Source organism: Thamnophis elegans, chromosome 11 (genome assembly GCF_009769535.1).
Source record: "Thamnophis elegans isolate rThaEle1 chromosome 11, rThaEle1.pri, whole genome shotgun sequence".
In the NCBI taxonomy this organism is placed as follows: domain Eukaryota; kingdom Metazoa; phylum Chordata; class Lepidosauria; order Squamata; family Colubridae; genus Thamnophis; species Thamnophis elegans.
The window spans coordinates 4,487,320-4,508,039 of NC_045551.1; the positions used below are offsets into that span (position 1 = coordinate 4,487,320).

Sequence of the window (20,720 nt, forward strand, 5' to 3'; positions counted from 1 at the left end):
GGCGGCGGCCTTTTGGGAATTGTAGTCCGCGAGCCGCGTTGGGTTTTGGGTGCTGTAGGGGAGGTTCAAAAAGTCACGGAGGCGTAGCGGGCCGCGGTTTTTGGCCAGCGAGGGAGACCTTTTGAGCGGCGTGAGAGGCTTTTGGAGAGCAGACTGAGGAGGAGGGCAGAGCAACTTCGCTCTGTGAGGGGGGGAAAAAAATGGCGGCCGAGGACGCCCCGCTGCCGTTGTTACAACTGCCGCCGTCGCCCCCCAACGAAGAGAGGCTGAGGGAAAGCCGGGAGGAGGGAGAAGATAAGGAGGCCGCGGAAGAGCGGAGTGAGTATAAAAGGGAAAAGGGGCAGGAAGGGTTTTGCAGGCTGAGGGGGTTTCGCCATGAGGAGAAGGGAGGTGGAGACACTGGTGGTTGTTGTTGTTGTTGGCGCCGGCCTTTCTTCTCCTCACTCACGCCGCCTGAGGGGACCCTTGTCAGACGGTTAGAAGGCGCCTTCCTAGGTTAGGCACGTCGGTCAGAGGTTTCCAAGCGGTGTCTTTCTTTTCTTGGACGGCCTTAATTTGGAAGATAGCGGCTGTTTGCAGGGATGCAACCGTTAGCCGCCTTTAAGGTGGTTTTTTGGGGGGAGAGATTCTGCGGGCCCTCAACCAATTGTTCCTCCCAGAGGACTAATTGTTGCCAAAAAACAAACAAACCCAAACCGTTTCTTTCATTAGCATTTAATGGCGCATGAAACGTGCCCTTTAATGCTCATTCAATGTGTATAGCAGTGTTTCTCAACCTTGGCCACTTGAAGATGTCTGGACTTCAACTCCCAGAATTCCCCAGCCAGCATTCGCTGGCTGGGGAATTCTGGGAGTTGAAGTCCGGACATCTTCAAGTGGCCAAGGTTGAGAAACACGGGTGTATAGGATGTCCTTTTCAGGTGAGGAGAGAAGAAAGAGGTGGCTTCCCCCGGTTTTTTTTCCTGGCAGAGGGATTATTTCTCTTTAGGTTGTGTTGGAAGAAACGTCCTTCAATGTCCATGTGGGAAGTTATCACCCGGCCACTCTCCCAGAAGAAGAAAAAAATGAAATATCCTAGGAAATATTGAAAAAGGCAGAATATTTCTCTGGATGTGAAAAAAGGAAGAAAGGTGTTTTAAGAGACGGAATAGCTGCCTGTAGCTTCCTGCCCATCCCCCACTTTGTCAATGGGCCCCCCAGATTGAAATCTCCTTATTCAATGTCAGCTGTTTTTCAGCCACTTGCCAATTGATTCTGGAGGGATATGCAGCACATGGAAGCTAAATCTGGATCCATGGTGGTGCAGTGGTTAAATGCAGCACTGCAGGCTACTGCTAGATCAGCAGTTCAGCGGTTCAAATCTCACCGGCTCAGGGTTGACTCAGCCTTCCATCCTTCCGAGGTGGGTAAAATGAGGACCCAGATTGTTGGGGGCAATATGCTGACTCTCTGTAAACCGCTTAGAGAGGCCTGAAAGGCCTATGAAGCGGTATATAAGTCTATTGCTATTGCTATTAATTAAGTCTTATCTATTCCTCCTCCTTTCACCATATTTCTGAAGTTGAACCTTTGTCTGAATTGTTTGTTGAAATGTCTGCAAGCAAAACAAGCTTTTAAGAGCATCAAGGACTCCACATTTCATATACTGTAGTCAAAAAAGGGGGGAAATCACAAAATCACTATTTTCAAGCTAAATTCCAACTTGCTAAGGGTAATCAAAGCCCAAGGAATTGGAAGAATTCCTTATCCAAGCAAAAACTTTTCTAAAGAATTGCTTTTCTTTTCTTCTGGATATATATAGTAATATGTTTGCTAAATTCTCATATCCTTTAGATTTTATTTCTTTCATGTAGGTAAGCGGTATCTTTGTTAGCAAGTTATCATATTTCACATTTCTGCATCTGCCTATAGTTCATAAAAATATCTGCTAAATTTATGTTATCCTGCTGTATGCCTAGAGAAGTACCATGTTTTCCCAAAAATAAGACCCACCCCGAAAAGCCCTAGCCTAATATAAGCCCTACCCCAAAAATAAGCCCTAGTGAAGAGGTGGGCATGGCTAGCACAGGAGGCAGCCCTTTCCCAGTCACCTCATGGCGGCTCGGCCCCTTAAACGCAGCCCTGCGGATCATCTGAGCCAGCGAGGGCTGTGAGCTGCCACTTGTTCTGCCTCTCAGGGCACTTGGAGGTGTTTCTGACACATTCTTGCCAGCCCCAGTCCTGCCCCCAGTGAGGCAACTTAGCAGCCAAAAGCCCCTCTATTCCACAGCTCACCTTGTGGCTCTGGAGCAGGCGGTGACCACAGTTTGCCCTCCGCCAGGCCTGGAGCTCTGATCTTGCTCAGGCTGCTGCTACAACGAGGCAGAGGGCCGTGTGGCACATTGAAATCAGCTCCCCCAGCTGCTGTACCTGCTGGCCTCGCAGGGGCTCTTCACTCTGCTTGCTGTGCTGCTGTAGGCAGCTCTCCTACGCTGCTCCTGTCTGGCATTGGGCAACGCAGCCTCTGGAGCACCTCCCTGCCACCGGCCTGCCAGGGTCCCTTTGCCAGTGGTCATGTTACCCCGCGTAAGCTTAATGGCAGCCCTGCAGTGGGAGGGAAGGGAGATTCCCTCTTCCTCCTTTGTACCCCCCAAATCCCATCTTTCCTGGGTACTGATCCCCTGGCCTGCACTCATCTCATTCAAGCAACACCTGCAAACTCAATGTTACCCGCAGAGGCCTCCCCAAAATGTTATGCAATGCTCTGCCGCAGCTTTGGAGCAAACCTCCACCTTCCCTGCACAGGATTCCAAGGCTGGAGGTGGGGGGGGGGGATTTCTTACCAATTGTCCTTTCAAATAGGAACCAATTTAGGCATTTGATGGCCCACAGGCATATCCAGCCCTTTGACCATCCCTATCTGTCCTGCAGCAGTCCCAATTTTTCATGTTGCTCCTTGGAAAATTAATTGCTTAATCCTGTTCCCTTTGGTCTTCAATATTGCACAAGTGTTATTTTTAGTAAATCTGGCACTAGACATGCTACTTTCCTTTTCAAATTGTTAGATGTAAGCTCAATTATTGTTTGGAAAAATGCAACTAAATTCTGTAGGTCTTATTCATGTGGTGACATATTGAAATCCTGTTGATTGTAATGGGCCTAATTAATCTTTTATCTCACACTTTTTGTGTTGCAAATATACTAATTAGAACACTGTAGTAGATTCACACAGAAAATGTTGTAGTTAATTAATGTGTATTGTTTTGCCTTACAATCTTGTTTCTTTCTTAATTTTTGTAGATGGGATGGATGTCCCCAAGGAACCTGATAGCCCCGGGCAAGATAGAGGAATCATTAATGAAGATATAAATGCCAAAATGAAAAAATCAGAGCAAAATTCCATTGAAGATCTTAACAGTAATCTACTAGATGCATCAACTAAAACTCCACAAGGTTTGCTAGGATAATATGGAAACCTTTGCTTTATTTGGAGTGATTTACAGGATATGAAATATTCTTTCCATCTGTCTTTAAAATTAGTAAAGACATATAGTTAAAGAGTATAAATGAAGTACATCCTCTAATACGTTATTTTGAAAGATATTACACTGTCACGGAATGATGTGAATTCTTGGTACAATATGTTCATATTTATTTCTCCCAATATTTATAAATCAAATCTCACTTATCGCTGCTTATCACTTTTGAAGTAGTGTAATAGCATTGTCACAAAACCTTATAATGTTAGCCAGGCATGTATTACCTCTACTTATTGGTTCCTAAACCCAGTTTTTTTTATAAAGTTTTTTTATTTTTTCATTTTCATAGCATATAACCACATGTATACTATTACATAGCCAACATCATATTGCATTATTAAATGTTTACATCAATTCATCTTACCATCAACCCCCCAAAACAATAATTGGCTCTTCTGCTCTCCATATACCATATTTGTACCTTATCCATCACTTTTTTCTCCCTCTCCTCCTTGTCCTCCTATCCCTCTCTTCTTCCCTTACCTCCCTCCTCTACTTCCCACTCTTCATCTCATTTGCTTGGTGTATTTCAGTTTCTGAGCAAGCTCCATTTTATGTTGATGGTATTTATAATTCCTTTTCAATATGCATGTTTAATTTTAACATGTATTCTCCGCCTTAAAAAAATAGAACAAAAAAGTATACATATATCGTCATTATACTTTAAAAACCCCGCCCTGCCTAATTTTGGGCAAGATGTAGACCTGGTTACAATTCCCAGCTATTCTCATCATTATCTTTATATAATTATACATCCTTACATGTCCCCAAGTTGTGATTCGGTCTTTAAATCTCATAGTTGCCATTGTAGGTATATTTCATGTTCCCTCTTCATTTTTCCATATACAATTGCTTTAATCTATTATATAGAATAACAAGTGGTAAACATCTCATTTTATTCATAGGTCCATGTTTCATATATCTTAACCCATGCTTATTTGTCCTCCCATTGTCATATTCAATCAATTCACAACTCAGTTTAATTATCATGTATAAAAGTGGATCACAAACCTCTGCTTTACAACCTCCCCATATCAATTTCATATTTGCCCATATTCCATATATTTTAATCTTTATTTAGCTATCTTTCCATTATCATATTCAACCAGTTAGCAACTGCATTTTATTGTCATATTTAGAAATAAAGCCCTTAGCTTACATTTTCCCATGTAACAGTTTCTAGTTGTCTGATCTTTTTCCTAGTCTTTTGTCCCACTTCTCTGTTCCTGTCTTTTCCCTTTTCTTTGCCTAAACCCAGTTTAAGTTTATTAAAATACATATGCAGTCCCCTAGAGCCACTGCCAAAGTTCAACAGAATAGAATTCTTCTATGAATTATAAAATTACTCCAAATTTCTAGAAAGGAACCTATGCCACCAGCCAGTCAATGAAACTTAATATGTAATCCCAATACAGTTAGTAATGAGGAAGCCCATTGAATACACTGGGATTTTTCCCTAATTAAGTATATGCCATAAAATAAATATTCAATACCAGGCATTCCTAATTATGCTCCGAGATATATAAAACCAAAATACACTATTTATTTTTTATCACTGACAACTAAGCCAAAAATATAGGAAATAGTTAACTTTTTTATAGCTAGAAATCAGAGTTTAAGATGTACTCTAATTCCATAGAAGAAATTCTTTGCTTTCAGTGCAACCTATGGACACGTATGAATTTACAAAAAGCATAAACATTTTTTGATCCTACAAGTAGTCCTCATTTAACAACCACTCATTGAGTGACCATTGAAACTTGCAAACCAAATACACTCTTTTGGTCAGATAATCCTGAAATGTAGCTGATGAGATCCACAGATATTCCAGTTAGAAGCCTATGTACTATGTAAATATGTTGTCAATGTATGAGCTGTTGTGGAAATTTATTGTGAATTTTTTAATAATTTTTTCTTAGTCTTATGGATTTGTTTGGGGAAAGGGTACAAGAGAACAATTACATAGCTATGATATAATAGGCAAGATGATTAGATGGGCCATTATGAAAACAGGATCGCTTGAGAAACAGTGTACAAAGACTCCAAACTTTTAAAAAAACTTTTGAAAGATTGGAGTTGATTATGTATAGTGCATATATTCATGCCCAGACTTTGCTGAAAAGTATATTTGAATTGTTTATTTTAGAGAAACATATTTCAATTCACCGGACACTTGATGATTTAGAAAAACTGGCTGATTTACAGGAAGGCTGCCTAATTTCCTCTGATTCCAAGAGTGAAGACCAACAACTGGCAGGTATTTAAAATATTTCCAGAAGAAACAATAAATGATGGAAATACAATGCTTGTGGCATTCAGTTGTTGGATAAGTACTTTGCTTGGTCGCTGTGGAAAACTGAGATAATCTGATGAAACTATCTTCTTAAAATAGGAACCAAGTAAGGAATCGTGCATCAGTGATGGTTATGAGTCTAGGCAATATGTGTAAAGAATTATCAAAAGTAGTAGTGAATAAAAGATTTTTAAGAAAAAAAAAATCCAGAAGTATTGTTTTACTTATTTAGGGCTGTACTTGCAGTTCTATCCTTGTTGTTAGGTCCAAGTAAGAAGATGCAATAGAATTAATTTCACAGAGGCTTGGGAGCAAAATCATCCCTAATGGATGGAAAGCATGGAAAGGAATAAAGAAAATGATGTGCTACTTTTTTCTAGTAACTTTATCGTAACGGTATGAAAAAAACCAAAAGATTTCTGTCTTGGATTGCAGATATATTTCAACACTAGTTCAAATAAACCTTAAACCATGGCTTTTAAAGCAAATAAGTTTCTTAGGTTTTGAGTTGAGATGCAAATACTTCTTCTGTATATTGACAAAAAAACTTCAATACTGAAAGATTGGGTTATTGCATATTTTCTTCTTATTTTTGGTTTAATTTAAAATTTCAGCTGACAAGAGGTCCTGCCCACTATGTCCTGAAGAGAGATTCAAAGCTTGCAATAGTCACAAGCTCCGTCGCCACCTTCAGAACCTTCATTGGAAAGTATCTGTTGAATTTGAAGGTAAACGTAGCTAAAACACCATTATTAATGCTAATGCAGTTAGATGACAACTGTTAGTTTCTCTCTGTAATTAATGTAATTAAACATCATGATTACAAGGGCATTCTTTAATTCTTAATTTATAATAGTCAGAGTTCAAGAGAAGAAAAGAGTTGGCTTTTGGCCCAAGGTTTTAGGGCAATAAGGTTGGAGACCAGGAGATACTATAGATGAATGGTTGTGAAAGATGGATTTTGAGAATAGTTGATGTTGCCTGATTTTTCTTGATTTTTTAATTGCATTGTTTTGTGTGTGTGTGTGTGTTTATTGTTGTTAGCTTCTCAGGGCTGTGTGCCAAAAGGTAGAAGACCATACAACTCTTTTAAATAAATAAATATAATCTGCAAAAAGCCCCAAGAAAAAAGTATTATTTCTATATATGAAAAGTGTACTTCAATAATGGAAGAGATCAAATTCAACAAAACTTAAGGACAAGTTATTTTTTCTAGGATCTATATTGTAATACTTGACAGGAAAGATATATTTAATCATTAATTCAGGTAAAGAATGGAATATTTAGCAATGTGACATATTCCCCCTTGGCAAGAAGCTTTTATTTCCTTGATTTACAAAAGAGGGGAGCTATGTATCTCACCTAGACTTGTATAGACTTCTCTGTTGAATGAGCTGCAAGCTTTTTATGCAATACTTGCAGGTAGATTAAATAGCCTTTTAAGGGAATGATTATATCCTGAATGACTGTGAAAAAGAGCTGTGGTTGAAAGATTTCTATGGGATACGGAAGTTATTATTTAATAAATTGATATGTCCACTGGCTCGAAGTGACTCTCAGAGGTTTACAAATTGTTAAATACATTTGAAACAATGCATAACAAAAAAATAACAAAGATGACAGAGATAACAAACCCAGAAGGGAACAAAGAAAAATAGGTTTTAGCCACACTGGGTGAAGAGCTAGGCTTCAGGGCCAAAATATCCAATTTTTGCTCTTAGATAAGGGTGACGCTTCTCCATTCAAAGGTCTTCCTGGACTTACAACTCCTGTTTGATGACCAGGTGGCAGCTGTGGCTAGCAAGGCCATTGCATAGCTTTATCTGGTATTTTGTTTTTTTCTCACTTTCTGTTTTTCTTCTTGATTTTTTTCCAAAAGCCTACTAAAATGAATTCAACCTCCATCTATGACCCAAAAAGGGGAATATGAAATGTACAACTTAGTATCCGAGCAACATAAATGATAAAGACTGTTCAGTTGTGTATCTTATGCTGGTTTCACATGTCCATATACCTTTTATTTTTCTTCAAATCCAGAATGAGGTTCCTTAGACAACGTGTGAAGTAAAATGTTACTGAATACTATAGCAATATATAAATCAAACCCTAATTCAATCAGAATTGTAGTTTGTCCTTATACATAAATATCTTTAATGTTTTGATTTTTTAAAATTAATACCGCTGGCTTTAATTACTAATTTATTTTAATTTTTAATCTATTAATCTGAGTTTTCTACATTTGTTTTACTAGAATGGGATAAAAAGAAAGCCCTATTTGAGCTGTCTTTTTTTCCCCTCCTACCCCATCAACTCTGTTGTCTAAAAAAAAGTATGAGCTCTTCCCCACATCCTAAAAGAACTTTGCATCATTTCCAACTACTTATGGCTGGAAAGGTTTTTTTTTTCTTTAGAACACTTGATTGAACAAAAGAGATATTGATGAAGTCTTTAATTGCACTGATGTTATTTATGAGAAAAACTTTGTGTTAAAATAGGCCTCTCCCACTCATCAGCTTTATACAATTAGGCACTTGCTTTAAAAATATGGATGCACAATCCTTGGAGATTATTTGAAGCTATCACCCTCCTCTGCCCCCATCTCATATTATGAAATTTACATCACTGGTGGTGGTTACATTTTATTTCAGGCAGTTAAAATTAAACAATTTGACAAGATAGAACTTCAGAACATGAATGAATTCACTGTTGAAAACTGAGTAATCATTTAGAGGTGTCCAATGTCTTTTTTAATTTCAGGCTACAGAATGTGCATCTGTGACTTGCCATGCCGGCCTGTGAAACCAAATGTTGTAGGAGACCAGGTAACCGCTACTCAGCTATGTGGATTGTTGCTGTGATCAGTTCCATTTTAGTTATTTATGAATTACCTTCATCTCAATTTTGAACTTGAGTTCTCTAGTAAACGGAGGGGGGGGGGAATAAGCTTTCCTTTTAGACATTGTATTTCTCACCTACTGTATATATATTCCGTTCACTATAAAGAATGTCCACTTTACAATATAAACCTCATTTTTGTATCCCTTCATGCACAATAGCAACATGTAAGAAAAGAGGAAGTCCATTATTAAGTTTCTCATATCTTTTTTGTCTTTAAGTACTATAGCAAATAATTAGATTGCACCAAGAAACAAGTTGAGAATGAATGCAATCCTTTCAATAGATAACTTATCCTTGCTTTACTCATTAGTTTATTGGATACTGAAATGTCTATTTAAACTACTTTGAAAAGCATATATATATATATATATATATAAATATTATATTTATTGCAGTATTCTAGCAGTATCACTTTTGATTTAAAAACATGTTTTTTGAGTTTAATATATTAAAATCTCAGTGTTAATAACCTTAATTTTAATTAAATTTTCTTGGTGAATTAAGATTAAAATATAATTTATCTATGGTTCTTTTTTAAATATAAGACACAGGCATAGTATAACTTTAATAAAAGCATTTATTGAACTTTAAATTTGTATGGTGTGAATTATAGATATCCATAAAAATGGGGTCGCATTATCACTGTATTATCTGTTCAGCAACAATCAGCCGAAGAAGTGACATGGTAGGACATATTAAACGACATGTAAATAAAGGAGAAACTGAATCAAGGTTTACTTCAAGTAAGTAGTTAACATATCTCTGTTGTTTCTTCATAAAGCTCTCATTATTTTGAACATTCAGTGTCATAGACTGAATAAATTATAAATTTAGAATAGTGAAACTTTATGATTTTATATTTCTGTCTAGGAACTCAGAACATCTTAAAAGGACAAGGTTTCTGTAATTTCTAGGTACAATTTTTATGTATCTTTATTTGACCTTATTTGTTTAAAGAGGGTAAGCTGAGTTATTAACAATGTTACATAGTAAAGTATTATTTTATTGTATCTTTGGATTTAGTTGTCAGGGGAAATAACTTATTCAAGGATCGTATTTTGTAGTTTCCTTCCTTCCTCTGGAAAAGCATATGTCCTTAAATAGTCATTGTTCTTTTTTAATTGTACAATTTTAAAATGTTGATTATGAAATACATTTAAGACATAAGTAGTGAACTTGTGGCTCCCAAAAGTTTCTGAACTACAATGCCACCATTGTTGAAGCTGCTGAGAATTGATATTGGGAAACAAACAAAATAGTGATGTGTATCTGTTGGTTTTCAATGTGTTCTTAACTACAACGCCTATCAGTTCTAGCTGACGTAGTCAATGTAAAACAGTTGTAGGAGATGCCATTAGAAATAATCCCTGACCTAGAAGTTTCCTCTCTTCTGCTCTAGGTTTTCTATAAAAACTGTCATATATGTTACCACATGATTAGATCCTTTGTTTTCTAATAAGGATCTCTTAAGGATTGCGACTGAATCCAAGCACAGCTTAAAGTCTCTTTAATATGACGGCATAGCGGTGACATTTCACCATAACATAGTTTTAAGTATTATCAGAATCGTGTTTTACTTCTTCCAATGTCTCTTTTTAATGCTCCGCATAGTTCAGTTTGAATCTAATTATGGTAGTTTTAAACTTTATACACTATGCAGGTATCATCAATAGGCCCTTTCATTCACTCATGTCTTTATTAATTTATTAAAAGGAGTCTGGAACAATAACCAGATAGTTGTTCCTAGAACCATCTCTCCATTCATGTGTACATTTTGGAACCCACTTTCTAGCTTTTATACGGCCCCAATGTGAAAACTCTGTTTAGTATCATTTAGCAAGTTAGGAGAATAGGATAGATTCTGATCTGTGATTTGTGGAACTTTGAATGATCATCTGAAATGGGCTGTAACACTCTTTCATCTGAAAATAATCCTTAGCCCTTGCTCCTAAATATGAAGTACTGAAGGAAGCGGACACAGATGTGCAAGTCCTTCCTAACTATTCAACCCCTCAGAAAACTGATTCCTATTTTAACCCCAAAATGAAACTTGGCAGGTAAGAAATGATAAAATTGTTTGAGGAAGAGTTATAAAGAAATATTGTGAATTTTCTTATTAACAGAAGTCAGTAATTGTATACATTTTTGCTGTATTGTGGGTTCTAAAGGGTTAAAGAGAACCTAATAGATTATTAGAAACCCAGTCAGTCAACCAAGAATTCAAGTGAGGTTTGAACTAAAATAATAGCATCTCATCATTAAACCAGGACTACAGTTAGTCCTTGACTTACAATCATAATTGGGACCAGAATTTCCACTGCTAAGCAAGGCAGTTGTTGACTGAGGTGCACCCAATTTTACACCCTTTTTCGCCCTGGTTATTAAATAAATCATATTATAGAATTGGGCTTCTCCCATTGACTTTGCTTCTCAGAAGCCAGCTGGGAAAATTGTGCAAATGGCGATACCAGGATACTGCAACCATCATAAATAGATACTGGTTGCCAAGCACCTGAATTTTGATCATATTAATTGCTCTGTGTCTTAGCATTGTACGTGGACTATTCAATACAATACAATAGCAGAGTTGGAAGGGATCTTGGAGGTCTTCTAGTCCAACTCCCTGCCTAGGCAGGAAACTCTATACCGTTCCAGACAAATGGCTATCCAACATCTTCTTAAAGACTTCCAATGTTGGGGCATTCACAACTTCTGGAGGCAACTTCTGTTCCACTGATTCATTGTTCTAACTGTCAGGAAATTTCCCTTCAGTTCTAAGTTGCTTCTCTCCTTGATTAGTTTCCACCCATTGCTTCTTGTTCTACCCTCAGGTGCCTTGGAAAATAGTTTGACTCCCTCTTCTTTGTGGCAACGCCTGAGATATTGGAAGACTGCTATCATGTCTCCCCTAATCCTTCTTTCTATTAAACTAGACATACCCAGTTCCTGCAGCCGTTCTTCATATGTTTTAGTCTCCAGTCCCCTAATCATCCTGGTTGCTCTTCTCTGCACTCTTTCTAGAGTCTCCACATCTTTTCTACAACATGGCGACCAAAACTGAATGCCGTATTCCAAGTGTGGCCTTACCAAGGCATTATAAAGTGGTATTAACACTTCGCGTGATCTTGATTCCATCCCCCTGTTTATGCAGCCTAGAACTTTGTTGGCTTTTTTGGCAGCTGCTGCACACGGCTGGCTCCTATTTAAGTGGTAGTCCACTAGGATTCCAAGATCCCTTTCACAGTTAATACTGTTGAGCAAGGTACCACCTATCCTGTACCTGTGCAGTGCTAATACAATTGAATCCCTACCAAAAACCTCAGTACATTAGATTGGCAAAAACAATGAGAACAATTACAACTGCATTATGTTATATATGTTCCATAGTTTGTTTTTTTTCCAGACATTGTCCTTTAAACAAGATATAAGAATAATAAATGCATGGTTTACATGTATTTTCAGTATACTTTCTTCTTTTTCTTTTAGACAACTTATAGTCTGTGCTTTAACTGTTCTAACTGAGGAACGGAAACCTTTGGAATGTCTGGATGCATTTGGAGCCACTGGTAGATTGCTGTTATGCATTTTGATTTATAATTTGTAACGAGAATTAGTATATCTAAGTGCAATCTGAGGGAATAAGTCTTATTAATAGAATTTATTTCTGAATAAAGACGCTTAGGAATGCACCTTTTTAAAAAGCTTGTCCTGCCATTAAATTTTATGAATGCATATATATATTTGTAACAGAATTGGAGAAAATGTGCATTGATTTCATGGTTTTTATTAAATGTGCTAGTTAGTGACTGCCTTATGTAGCAGCGATTAATGAGAATGATGAGAAGCAACTTTTTTATCAATCCATGCACTTATGACCTTCTCAGGTCATAAGCATAGATATAGTTTCACTTATTGACCATTTGGCTTAATAATCAAGTTTTAATCCTAATTATGGTAATTAAAGAAGGACTTCCTGTATATATGCATTTCCTAAATAATTCAAACCTAATATTGTATTCTGCCTAGTGAGATCACAAGTCTGTAGCATGCCCTTTGCTGAATTCATTACGTATGTATCATCTGCCTTCCAGGTATAATGGGATTACAGTGGGCAAAGCATCTCGGAAATTCAGTAAAAGTCACAATTAATGATTATAATGAAAATTCAGTGACCATGATACAAGAAAATTGCCATTTAAATAAGATGAAAGTTGTGATGAATTTTGAGGAGGATGACTGTGATGAAGCAATGGAAGAAGGGGAAGAAAGCCTGCCTACCATTGAGGTGACAAAAATGGATGCCAATGTCATCATGCATTTGAGAGCATTTGATTTCATGTAAGTGTCTTGTCTTACTTCAATCCCACTTTCCCCAGTTGTGCTTTCCAATATTTAGATGGAGACTAATACAGATGTAGAACACAAAAAAGGAGATTGATATGCAGGTTCAAGGTTTACCTCTTTAAGTCAACTAAAATACATAGTTCACAGGATATTCTATTACGGTTTAGTATTCTGTGAACTGGGCCACAAACTGATTGATTGGAGAAGGGACATCAGTGCTTTTGCTGAAGGAATTATAATTATGTTCTGGAATCTTTGATTTGGCAAATTAAGATTGCCTAAAAATATCTCTTAAGAATCATTGTTGCACTTTGGTTTCATGCTGCTTTCTTCTGCCTACAATATCTGTTAAATCCCAAGTTTTAGAAAACTGTTTGCATTCTTCATCTGGGTTCAGATATTTAATTGGGCTCATTGCATACTTTTCTATCTATATAGCTTTGACAATCAGCTTATATTTTGTTTTACTTTAGATATGAAGAGGCAGTAGATTTTTTAAAAAAACATGACAATATAATTCATGAAATTGCAACCTTAGGCAGACAGGACTTTTTTGAAAGGAATTCCTGTTGAAGTGTATGGCATTTTAGTAAGCAAGATACAGGTGGTACATACATTTTCTTATTTGTATAATTTTTACTGTGCTATGTTCTGTCTCCTACATTATCATACAGCCACCTGGACCCATTTGGATCATCAGTAAACTACTTAGATGCAGCTTTCAGAAATATAAGAAATCTTGGAATTGTTTCAGTGACATCAACAGATACAAGTTCTCTCTATTCAAAGGCGCAGCACGTGGCCCAACGTCATTATGGTTGCAACATTATCAGGACAGAATACTATAAGGAGCTGGCTGCTAGGATGGTACTTGCTGCTGTGGCAAGGTGCAGTTGCATTTCTTAATAGTTCTTTCAAATTCTAATATTAGATGGCTGCAGTTTTTACCTTGTTTATTCTTATACAAGGGACTACGCAAAATTGATTTTTACATCGTGTTTCTCAGTAACCTTCAGCGATTAGATCAAGAATTATGAATGTGTAAACAGAAAACTTCTTCAGAGCCTGTATACAAAAGGTTTGATCCACAAAGCTGAATGTTGTATTTTTGAGCCTCTTGCATCCTTTTTAGTCTCTGAATGTGAACAAAAATAGGCAGAAACTAAATGTCTAGTAAATTATTGGTTTGCAGGTCTAAGGAACAACTGCACAAGTTTGGGCCCTTACTGAAATAGATTTCTTTCAAGAAAACACATCCAGATAATTACTAAAAAGCCATTTCAATAGAGGGAGAACAAAAAAATTATGCTACATAAGAATAATCACCAGATAGAATATTCTAGGATTAAGGCAATTATGAAGGTGGTTTCTTAATCAAATTGATTTAGGAAGCGTCAACAGCAACCCCATTATGTATAGATCTTTGAAATGCCCAAAAATTATTCTGGAACAGCATCGAACTGTTGACATAAAAACACTGTCATAACAGGCAAGGAACTCTCTTCTCCTGTTGGGCGCCTGCCCTCTAGAACCACATCTCTCTTTTCATTATGTGGATACAAATCAGTTGCACAATGCGAATAGACACATTTTAAAACACTAATTTGAATTACACTTTTATTTTGAGTTCATCTTTATCAAGCCTGATTTCATGCAAAAAAACAATTTGATGGAATTAGGAATTTTTTTGAAAAAAAATTAGACAGTTATGATGAGGTCTCCCTGAGATTCAGTCAATCATCGTTCTGGTGGGAACCCTGCCTCTCTGCCCAGCTCTTTGCCAAATGTGATTGAAGTTAGGAGTAAGACATTTGGGAATAGCAATAGCAATAGCAGCTAGACTTATATACCGCTTCATAGGGCTTTCAGCCCTCTCTAAGCGGTTTACAGAGTCAGCATATCGCTCCCACAGTCTGGGTCCTCATTTCACCTACCTCGGAAGGATGGAAGGCTGAGTTAACCTTGAGCCGGTGAGATTAGAACTGCTGAACTGCAGATAACAGTCAGCTGTAGTGGCCTTCAGTACTGCACCCTAACCACTGCACCACCTCGGCTCCCTATAGCAGTAGCAATAGCAATAGACTTATATACCGCTTCATAGGGCTTTCAGCCCTCTCTAAGCGGTTTACAGAGAGTCAGCATATTGCCCCCAACAATCTGGGTCCTCATTTTACCCACCTCGGAAGGATGGAAGGCTGAGTCAACCCTGAGCCGGTGAGATTTGAACTGCTGATCTAGCAGTAGCCTGCAGTGCTGCATTTAACCACTGCGCCACCTCGGCTCCTAAGGGAAGAGTTTAGCCTTTGCTGGATTCTATTCTTAATAGTCTCTCTTTCTACAGAGCTGCTGCTAGATGCAACAAAGGCATTGAAGTTTTGTTTGCTGTGGCTCTTGAACATTTTGTACTAGTACAAGTGAGAGTGTTGAGAGGTCCCTCTTCTGCAGATGACACTGTCAAGAAAATTCGGTACCTAATTCACTGTCAATGGTGTGAAGAGAGGATATTCAAAAGAGAGGGCAATATGATAGAAGGTAAATCCTATTTTGTAATTTCAGTTAGTGCTCTGTTGCTTGTTTGTTCAATAGTAATCTGTTCTGACCCCCCCCCCCCTTCTCCGTCCAGGAACGAAAGCCAAAACAGACGTACAAAAGAATGTTTTAATCAGTCCAGACTCGTTGGCTGCAAGCCCAAAATAAACAGAGATAAGCTCTCTGGCAGCAATTAAACAAGCTTCTCAGAGCAAACCACTTATCCAAGTTGGTTTCTCTGAATCATGAACGTGAACGAGAACGTTGACTCCTGCAACCAGGGCGCGGCACAAACAGCCCCTTTTATAATCAGGAGAGGATCTTAATCAGCATCAGCTGCTCGTAATCACCTCCCGTAGCTGTTCTTTACGCCAAGTAGCCCTTTGCCTGCGTGCATCCTGAAACAACTCCCAAATGTTTTCCCGAACACTCCCTCTGATCCAATGCTCTGCCGCCACCTGGTGGCCAACCAGTCCCTCCTCGCCCTGCTCGGAGTCGACACCCTGTCCAGGGTCCCCCACCTCCTCCAAGGCTGACTCATAAGCCACCTCGCTTTCGGAGTCCGGCGGCAGCTCCAACGGCTCCTGCTGGGCCACAATTGTAATCTATTCTCAAATTAACTTCTGTGCAGCAGACTATTTCGGTACAGTGCTGAATTAGAATCGAGATGATAGTCCTGCATACATTTTATTTATACCTTTCCTCTTTTTGCAACGGAAAGCTCCCAACAATGAGAAATAGCAACAGCATAAAGACGAATAAAATTAATGAGCTAATAATTTAAAACAATATCGGAATCATTTTCATGAGAAATTAGAACTACTATTGCTCTTTAATTCCAGTGTAAAAATAGGACAAGCTGAATATATTAATAGATTGTAGAAATACACCGAAGGGAGGAGTAGAGGGATAGAAGAAAGAGGGGTAGCGAGGGTGGGAGAGAGGATTGGAGGGAGGGTGAGAAGGAAGGGAGGGAGTGTATCGGGAGAGAGGAGTGGTAGAGGGGGAGGGGAAGTAGGGTAGAGGGGAATGTTGGAGGGAAGATGGAAAGTTGGAGGGGGGCGAAAGAAAGGGTGTATGGAGGGTCGAAGTGGTACATTGGGTTTGTATTTTGGGGGGTACTGCTGATAAGAGGAATGGCTGTGTTTATTGTTTAATGTTATATGGCCCCGGTTATGCACAGTATATATGTGACTGTACGAAAATGAAAATGGAAAATAAAAACACATTTATACAGAAATTAGAACTACTTATTGTACAGGAAGGCTGCAATCATGTACACAATTACTGGGACTTAACTTCAGATGATATTTGTAAAACATGCTAAGTGGACATATAGAGTTGAATAATGATTTCCCAGGACTTGAATTTGTCTGTTCCATGGAGTGCTTCTTAGGGAAAAGCATCTGCCTTAAATTTACTGAAATAAACTAGTCTCTTGTAGTGCCATGAGGCAGGTTAAATCAAGTTACAATGATTGGATCAAAATCAAAACCTAAGCTTTTGACTTATTGAGATTGACTTCAATCTCATTGTTCAAGTGTTAAGCCTATTTATTATTACACTGGAATTTCAGCTCTCCATCAAGTTTAGGAAGTATAATCAGAGGAACTAAGCTGTAATATATAAGTTCATGTTTTATGCATGCCTACAGGGATTAATTCACCCATTTCTGAAATTATAGCGTTTAGTTAAACAGCCAGAACAAATTACTTTGTAATTATAATGGCTTTTAATTTATTGGCATTTCAATTTCCATAACATTCATAAATTATAAATCACTCAGATATTGGTCTAGAAAAACATGTTTTACTGATTCTTTTTCATAGATAATCCTTACTGGCAGCTTCCATGTGACTGCCATAACCAAATGACTGGGAAGACAGCAGTTGAACTGGGACCTTTGTGGTAAGTATTCTTTTTGAGTCTCTTCTCACTTCAGAATAAGAATGAAAAATTAGATTGAGAAGGATGTGTAATACATTAATAAAATACTCTTTCCCATACCTAGCATCTAAAGTACAATCCCTTTTTTACTTACTTGGAAGTACCGTATCTTTTGGAGTATAAATTGCACACACACACCTAAAATAGGGTGAAAATTTGGGTATGTCTTATACACCGAATGTACTATCTAATTAACTATCTAAATATGTTGTTTGCAAGAGAAATCCAAATCCAAAATCTTTAAATCCCTTTAAAATCTAGAAAATAAACGCCCCATGACATTTTTTTTCTAAAATAAATACTCTCTCATTTTAAAATAAATTTCTCCATTACATTCTATAGTTTTGTTGTATTGTAGGTCAGGATCCCTCTTCAATACAGGATTTCTTAGAAGAATGCTGTTTGAAGCAGTTCAGTATGGCCTAGAAGACATCCAGGCACTTCTAAAAACACTGATTTGTGAGGCAGAATGCACAACACTGAAACAGTTTACAATTCATGCTCCTAGCAGTCAGAGTAAACAAGGTGAGAAGGCATGATGATGGTAAAAAAATGTTTAGTAATTTTTAAAAAGTCCAATTTAATACATAAAGCCAACAAGGGGCTGTAAATCAAGCTTTGTGTTCTGGTTGTTGTTGACTTATGTGAAGAAGGAGAATAAATTTGTGATGTTAATTTTTGCAAAAAGGCAAAACATCCATAAAGTAGTATGTTACGGAGTAGGAATAGAAATAAAAATAATTTTTTATTTGGACAAGTGTGTTCAGACATATAAGGCATTTGTCTCTGGTGCAGAAGCTTTCAGTGTATATGCAAAATAATCATATTAATACCACCAATAATAGAAGGTAGTAGAAAAGATTAAAAGTAATAAGCTATACTGCATGAGTAAAATATACAGAAGACAGTACTTCAGCAGAGTGATGGCACAAGGGGAAAAATGGTCTCTGTCTGATTGTTTTGGTATGCAATGCCCTACAGCAGTGTCCTGAAGGCAGTAATTGAAACAGCTTATGTCCAGGATGTGAGGGATCTGTAGATATTTTCTCAGCCCGACTTATTGAGTAATAAGATGTGTAGGTTAGGGATTTGATTTCTTAAAAGTGCTTTGAGTTGCATGAGAATTAGCACTTCCATGCACCTCTTTAAAATGGCAATTTTTAATGATCATAACAGTGCTAGGTCTTGGCATATAGCAGAGAATAACTTGCCCTTCAGAAGTCAGAAGACTTACTTTTTATTGCATAGCTCCAGAATTTTTAAAAAAATGGATTTCTCTCATTGTTTCTTTAATATTAGAGAGAGTCTGTGTGCTTTTAGCTGCAGTTTCATTTCCAAGAACAATTTTAAATAGCTATGTATGTATGCATCAGAACAGTGATGCACAGCATTAGCAAAGACTGATTTACTGCATATTGTATCCAAATGAAAATACATTCAACACCAGTCCACAAATACTCAGTATGAGCTATTTAAATTAGTGCAGTGTTTCTCAACCTTGGCAACTTGAAGATGTCCGGACTTCAACTCCCAGAATTCCCCAGCCAGCATTCGCTGGCTGGGGAATTCTGGGAGTTGAAGTCCAGATATCTTCAAGTTGCCAAGGTTGAGAAACACTGAATTAGTGCATGCTATTCTAAGCAAGAGTCCTTTAACTATAAAGGAACTATTTCTCCAATGCAACCTTTTCATCTTATCAAATATATACGTTCCTTATAATGACTGAATTATCATTGTTTTCCTTAAATTTTAGAAGAATGTGGTGTATTCATTAAGACATCAGATCCTGCAGCAGATTACTACATTGTGCATGGTAGGTAGTTATCAATGTAAAATAATATCCGAAAACAGGAATAATTATTCTAGGATATTCGAGTTTAGAAAGTCAGTGAAACAAGAAAAACTTTCACTGAACAATAACACTAAACACTGGGATAGCATTCTTAATGTTGGTTTGCACTAGATATCCATGAAACCACCTCTGTATGAAACAAACATTTTGTGACTTTTCCTACCTACTCACATCCAGAACAATTGTGCCAGAAAATCTTATGTCTGGACCAGATTCAGCACACATACGAAACAGTAATTGCTGGCTGAAGCACGCACTTAAATGTTTTGCGCATTCCGTATTTCATACACCATTTCCCTTGCTAAGCAAATATTTACCAAGATATTTAAAAAGTTCTGATGCTTGCCCTCCGTTGCAGAGAAAAGGAAAAGTGTCGACCTCAACCAAAATGGAGCAAAGCGCCAGAAGTTAGAAAGTAATGCTGAGCATCCTGCTTTTTACTACAATGTCCACAGGCATAGCATTAAAGGGATGAACATGCCAAAGTAAGTGCAATTTTAAAACATCTCAATGGTGTAAATGTTAAGGAATATGGAAAGCTGGGCGTCTTGGAGCCGGTCATATTCTCTGCTCCTGTTAAAGGGTTGGAATTGAGGGGGGGGATAGGAAGAGGAAGCCTAAAGGCACTTACCGTATGCCTATACTTTCCCCCCCTCCAGGTTAAATAAGTTCTTGCAGTCTCTGTTTGAAGCCGGATATCGTGTAAGCCGAACTCATTTTGACCCCATGGGTATCCGCACCAATGCCCCCTTGATGCAGTTTAAATCCATCCTTGTAAAGTACAGCCTTCCTACATACACGGGGGGACAAGCAGATGGCTCTTTGCAGGCGATTGAGGATGTCCAAGCGGGAACCGAAGGGGACTTTGCGGAGGAGAGTATTTGAGAGGGGTCCTCCTGGGACCTGCTGTCTTTTTTCTGGAGATTTACGTTGAGAGAACCTACTCTGAGCCCTTTGTCTCGACTTTTGTTCAACTATTTTAACATTTCAAATTTTTCAGGGAAAAAAAAAGTGATGAGGAATCACAAATGTACAGTTAATTTCCCAGCTCAGCAGGAAACTTTTTCATGTAATGCTTGCATTTAAACTTGGTAAACGCCGTTTTTTCCTGGCTTGTCATTTTTTGTTCAGGTGTATATTTTTAAGATAACGTGGAAGTGAAAGACGTTGAGCATGTGTGTAAGCACAGCTGGTACCTACCAATAAAGTGTTTTCGTTTGTTTTGAGTCTCAAGTCATTAGTGGCTTTCAAATATGATTTGGAGGGATAAGAGGAAAGAGGTTGGTTAGCCTGACCTAGGGATTATATTTAAGAGTCTAGCTCTGCCACCAATTGCTTT

At 37.8% G+C, this 20,720-nt stretch overlaps 1 protein-coding gene across 1 annotated transcript; it reads left to right on the forward strand.

The window, feature by feature from the left end:
* The first annotated feature begins 4 nt into the window (after nt 1-4).
* TRMT1L (tRNA methyltransferase 1 like) lies at nt 5-20,607 on the forward strand. Its single transcript, XM_032226589.1, has 16 exons — nt 5-318; nt 3,280-3,432; nt 5,665-5,775; nt 6,426-6,539; nt 8,569-8,633; nt 9,323-9,452; nt 10,649-10,766; nt 12,196-12,275; nt 12,801-13,047; nt 13,728-13,940; nt 15,395-15,585; nt 17,412-17,490; nt 17,888-18,054; nt 19,283-19,342; nt 19,740-19,866; nt 20,041-20,607. The coding sequence occupies exons 1-16, from the start codon at nt 201-203 to the stop codon at nt 20,264-20,266; spliced, it is 2,199 nt and encodes a 732-aa protein (XP_032082480.1). The 5' UTR covers nt 5-200; the 3' UTR covers nt 20,267-20,607.
* Nucleotides 20,608-20,720: the final 113 nt, after the last annotated feature.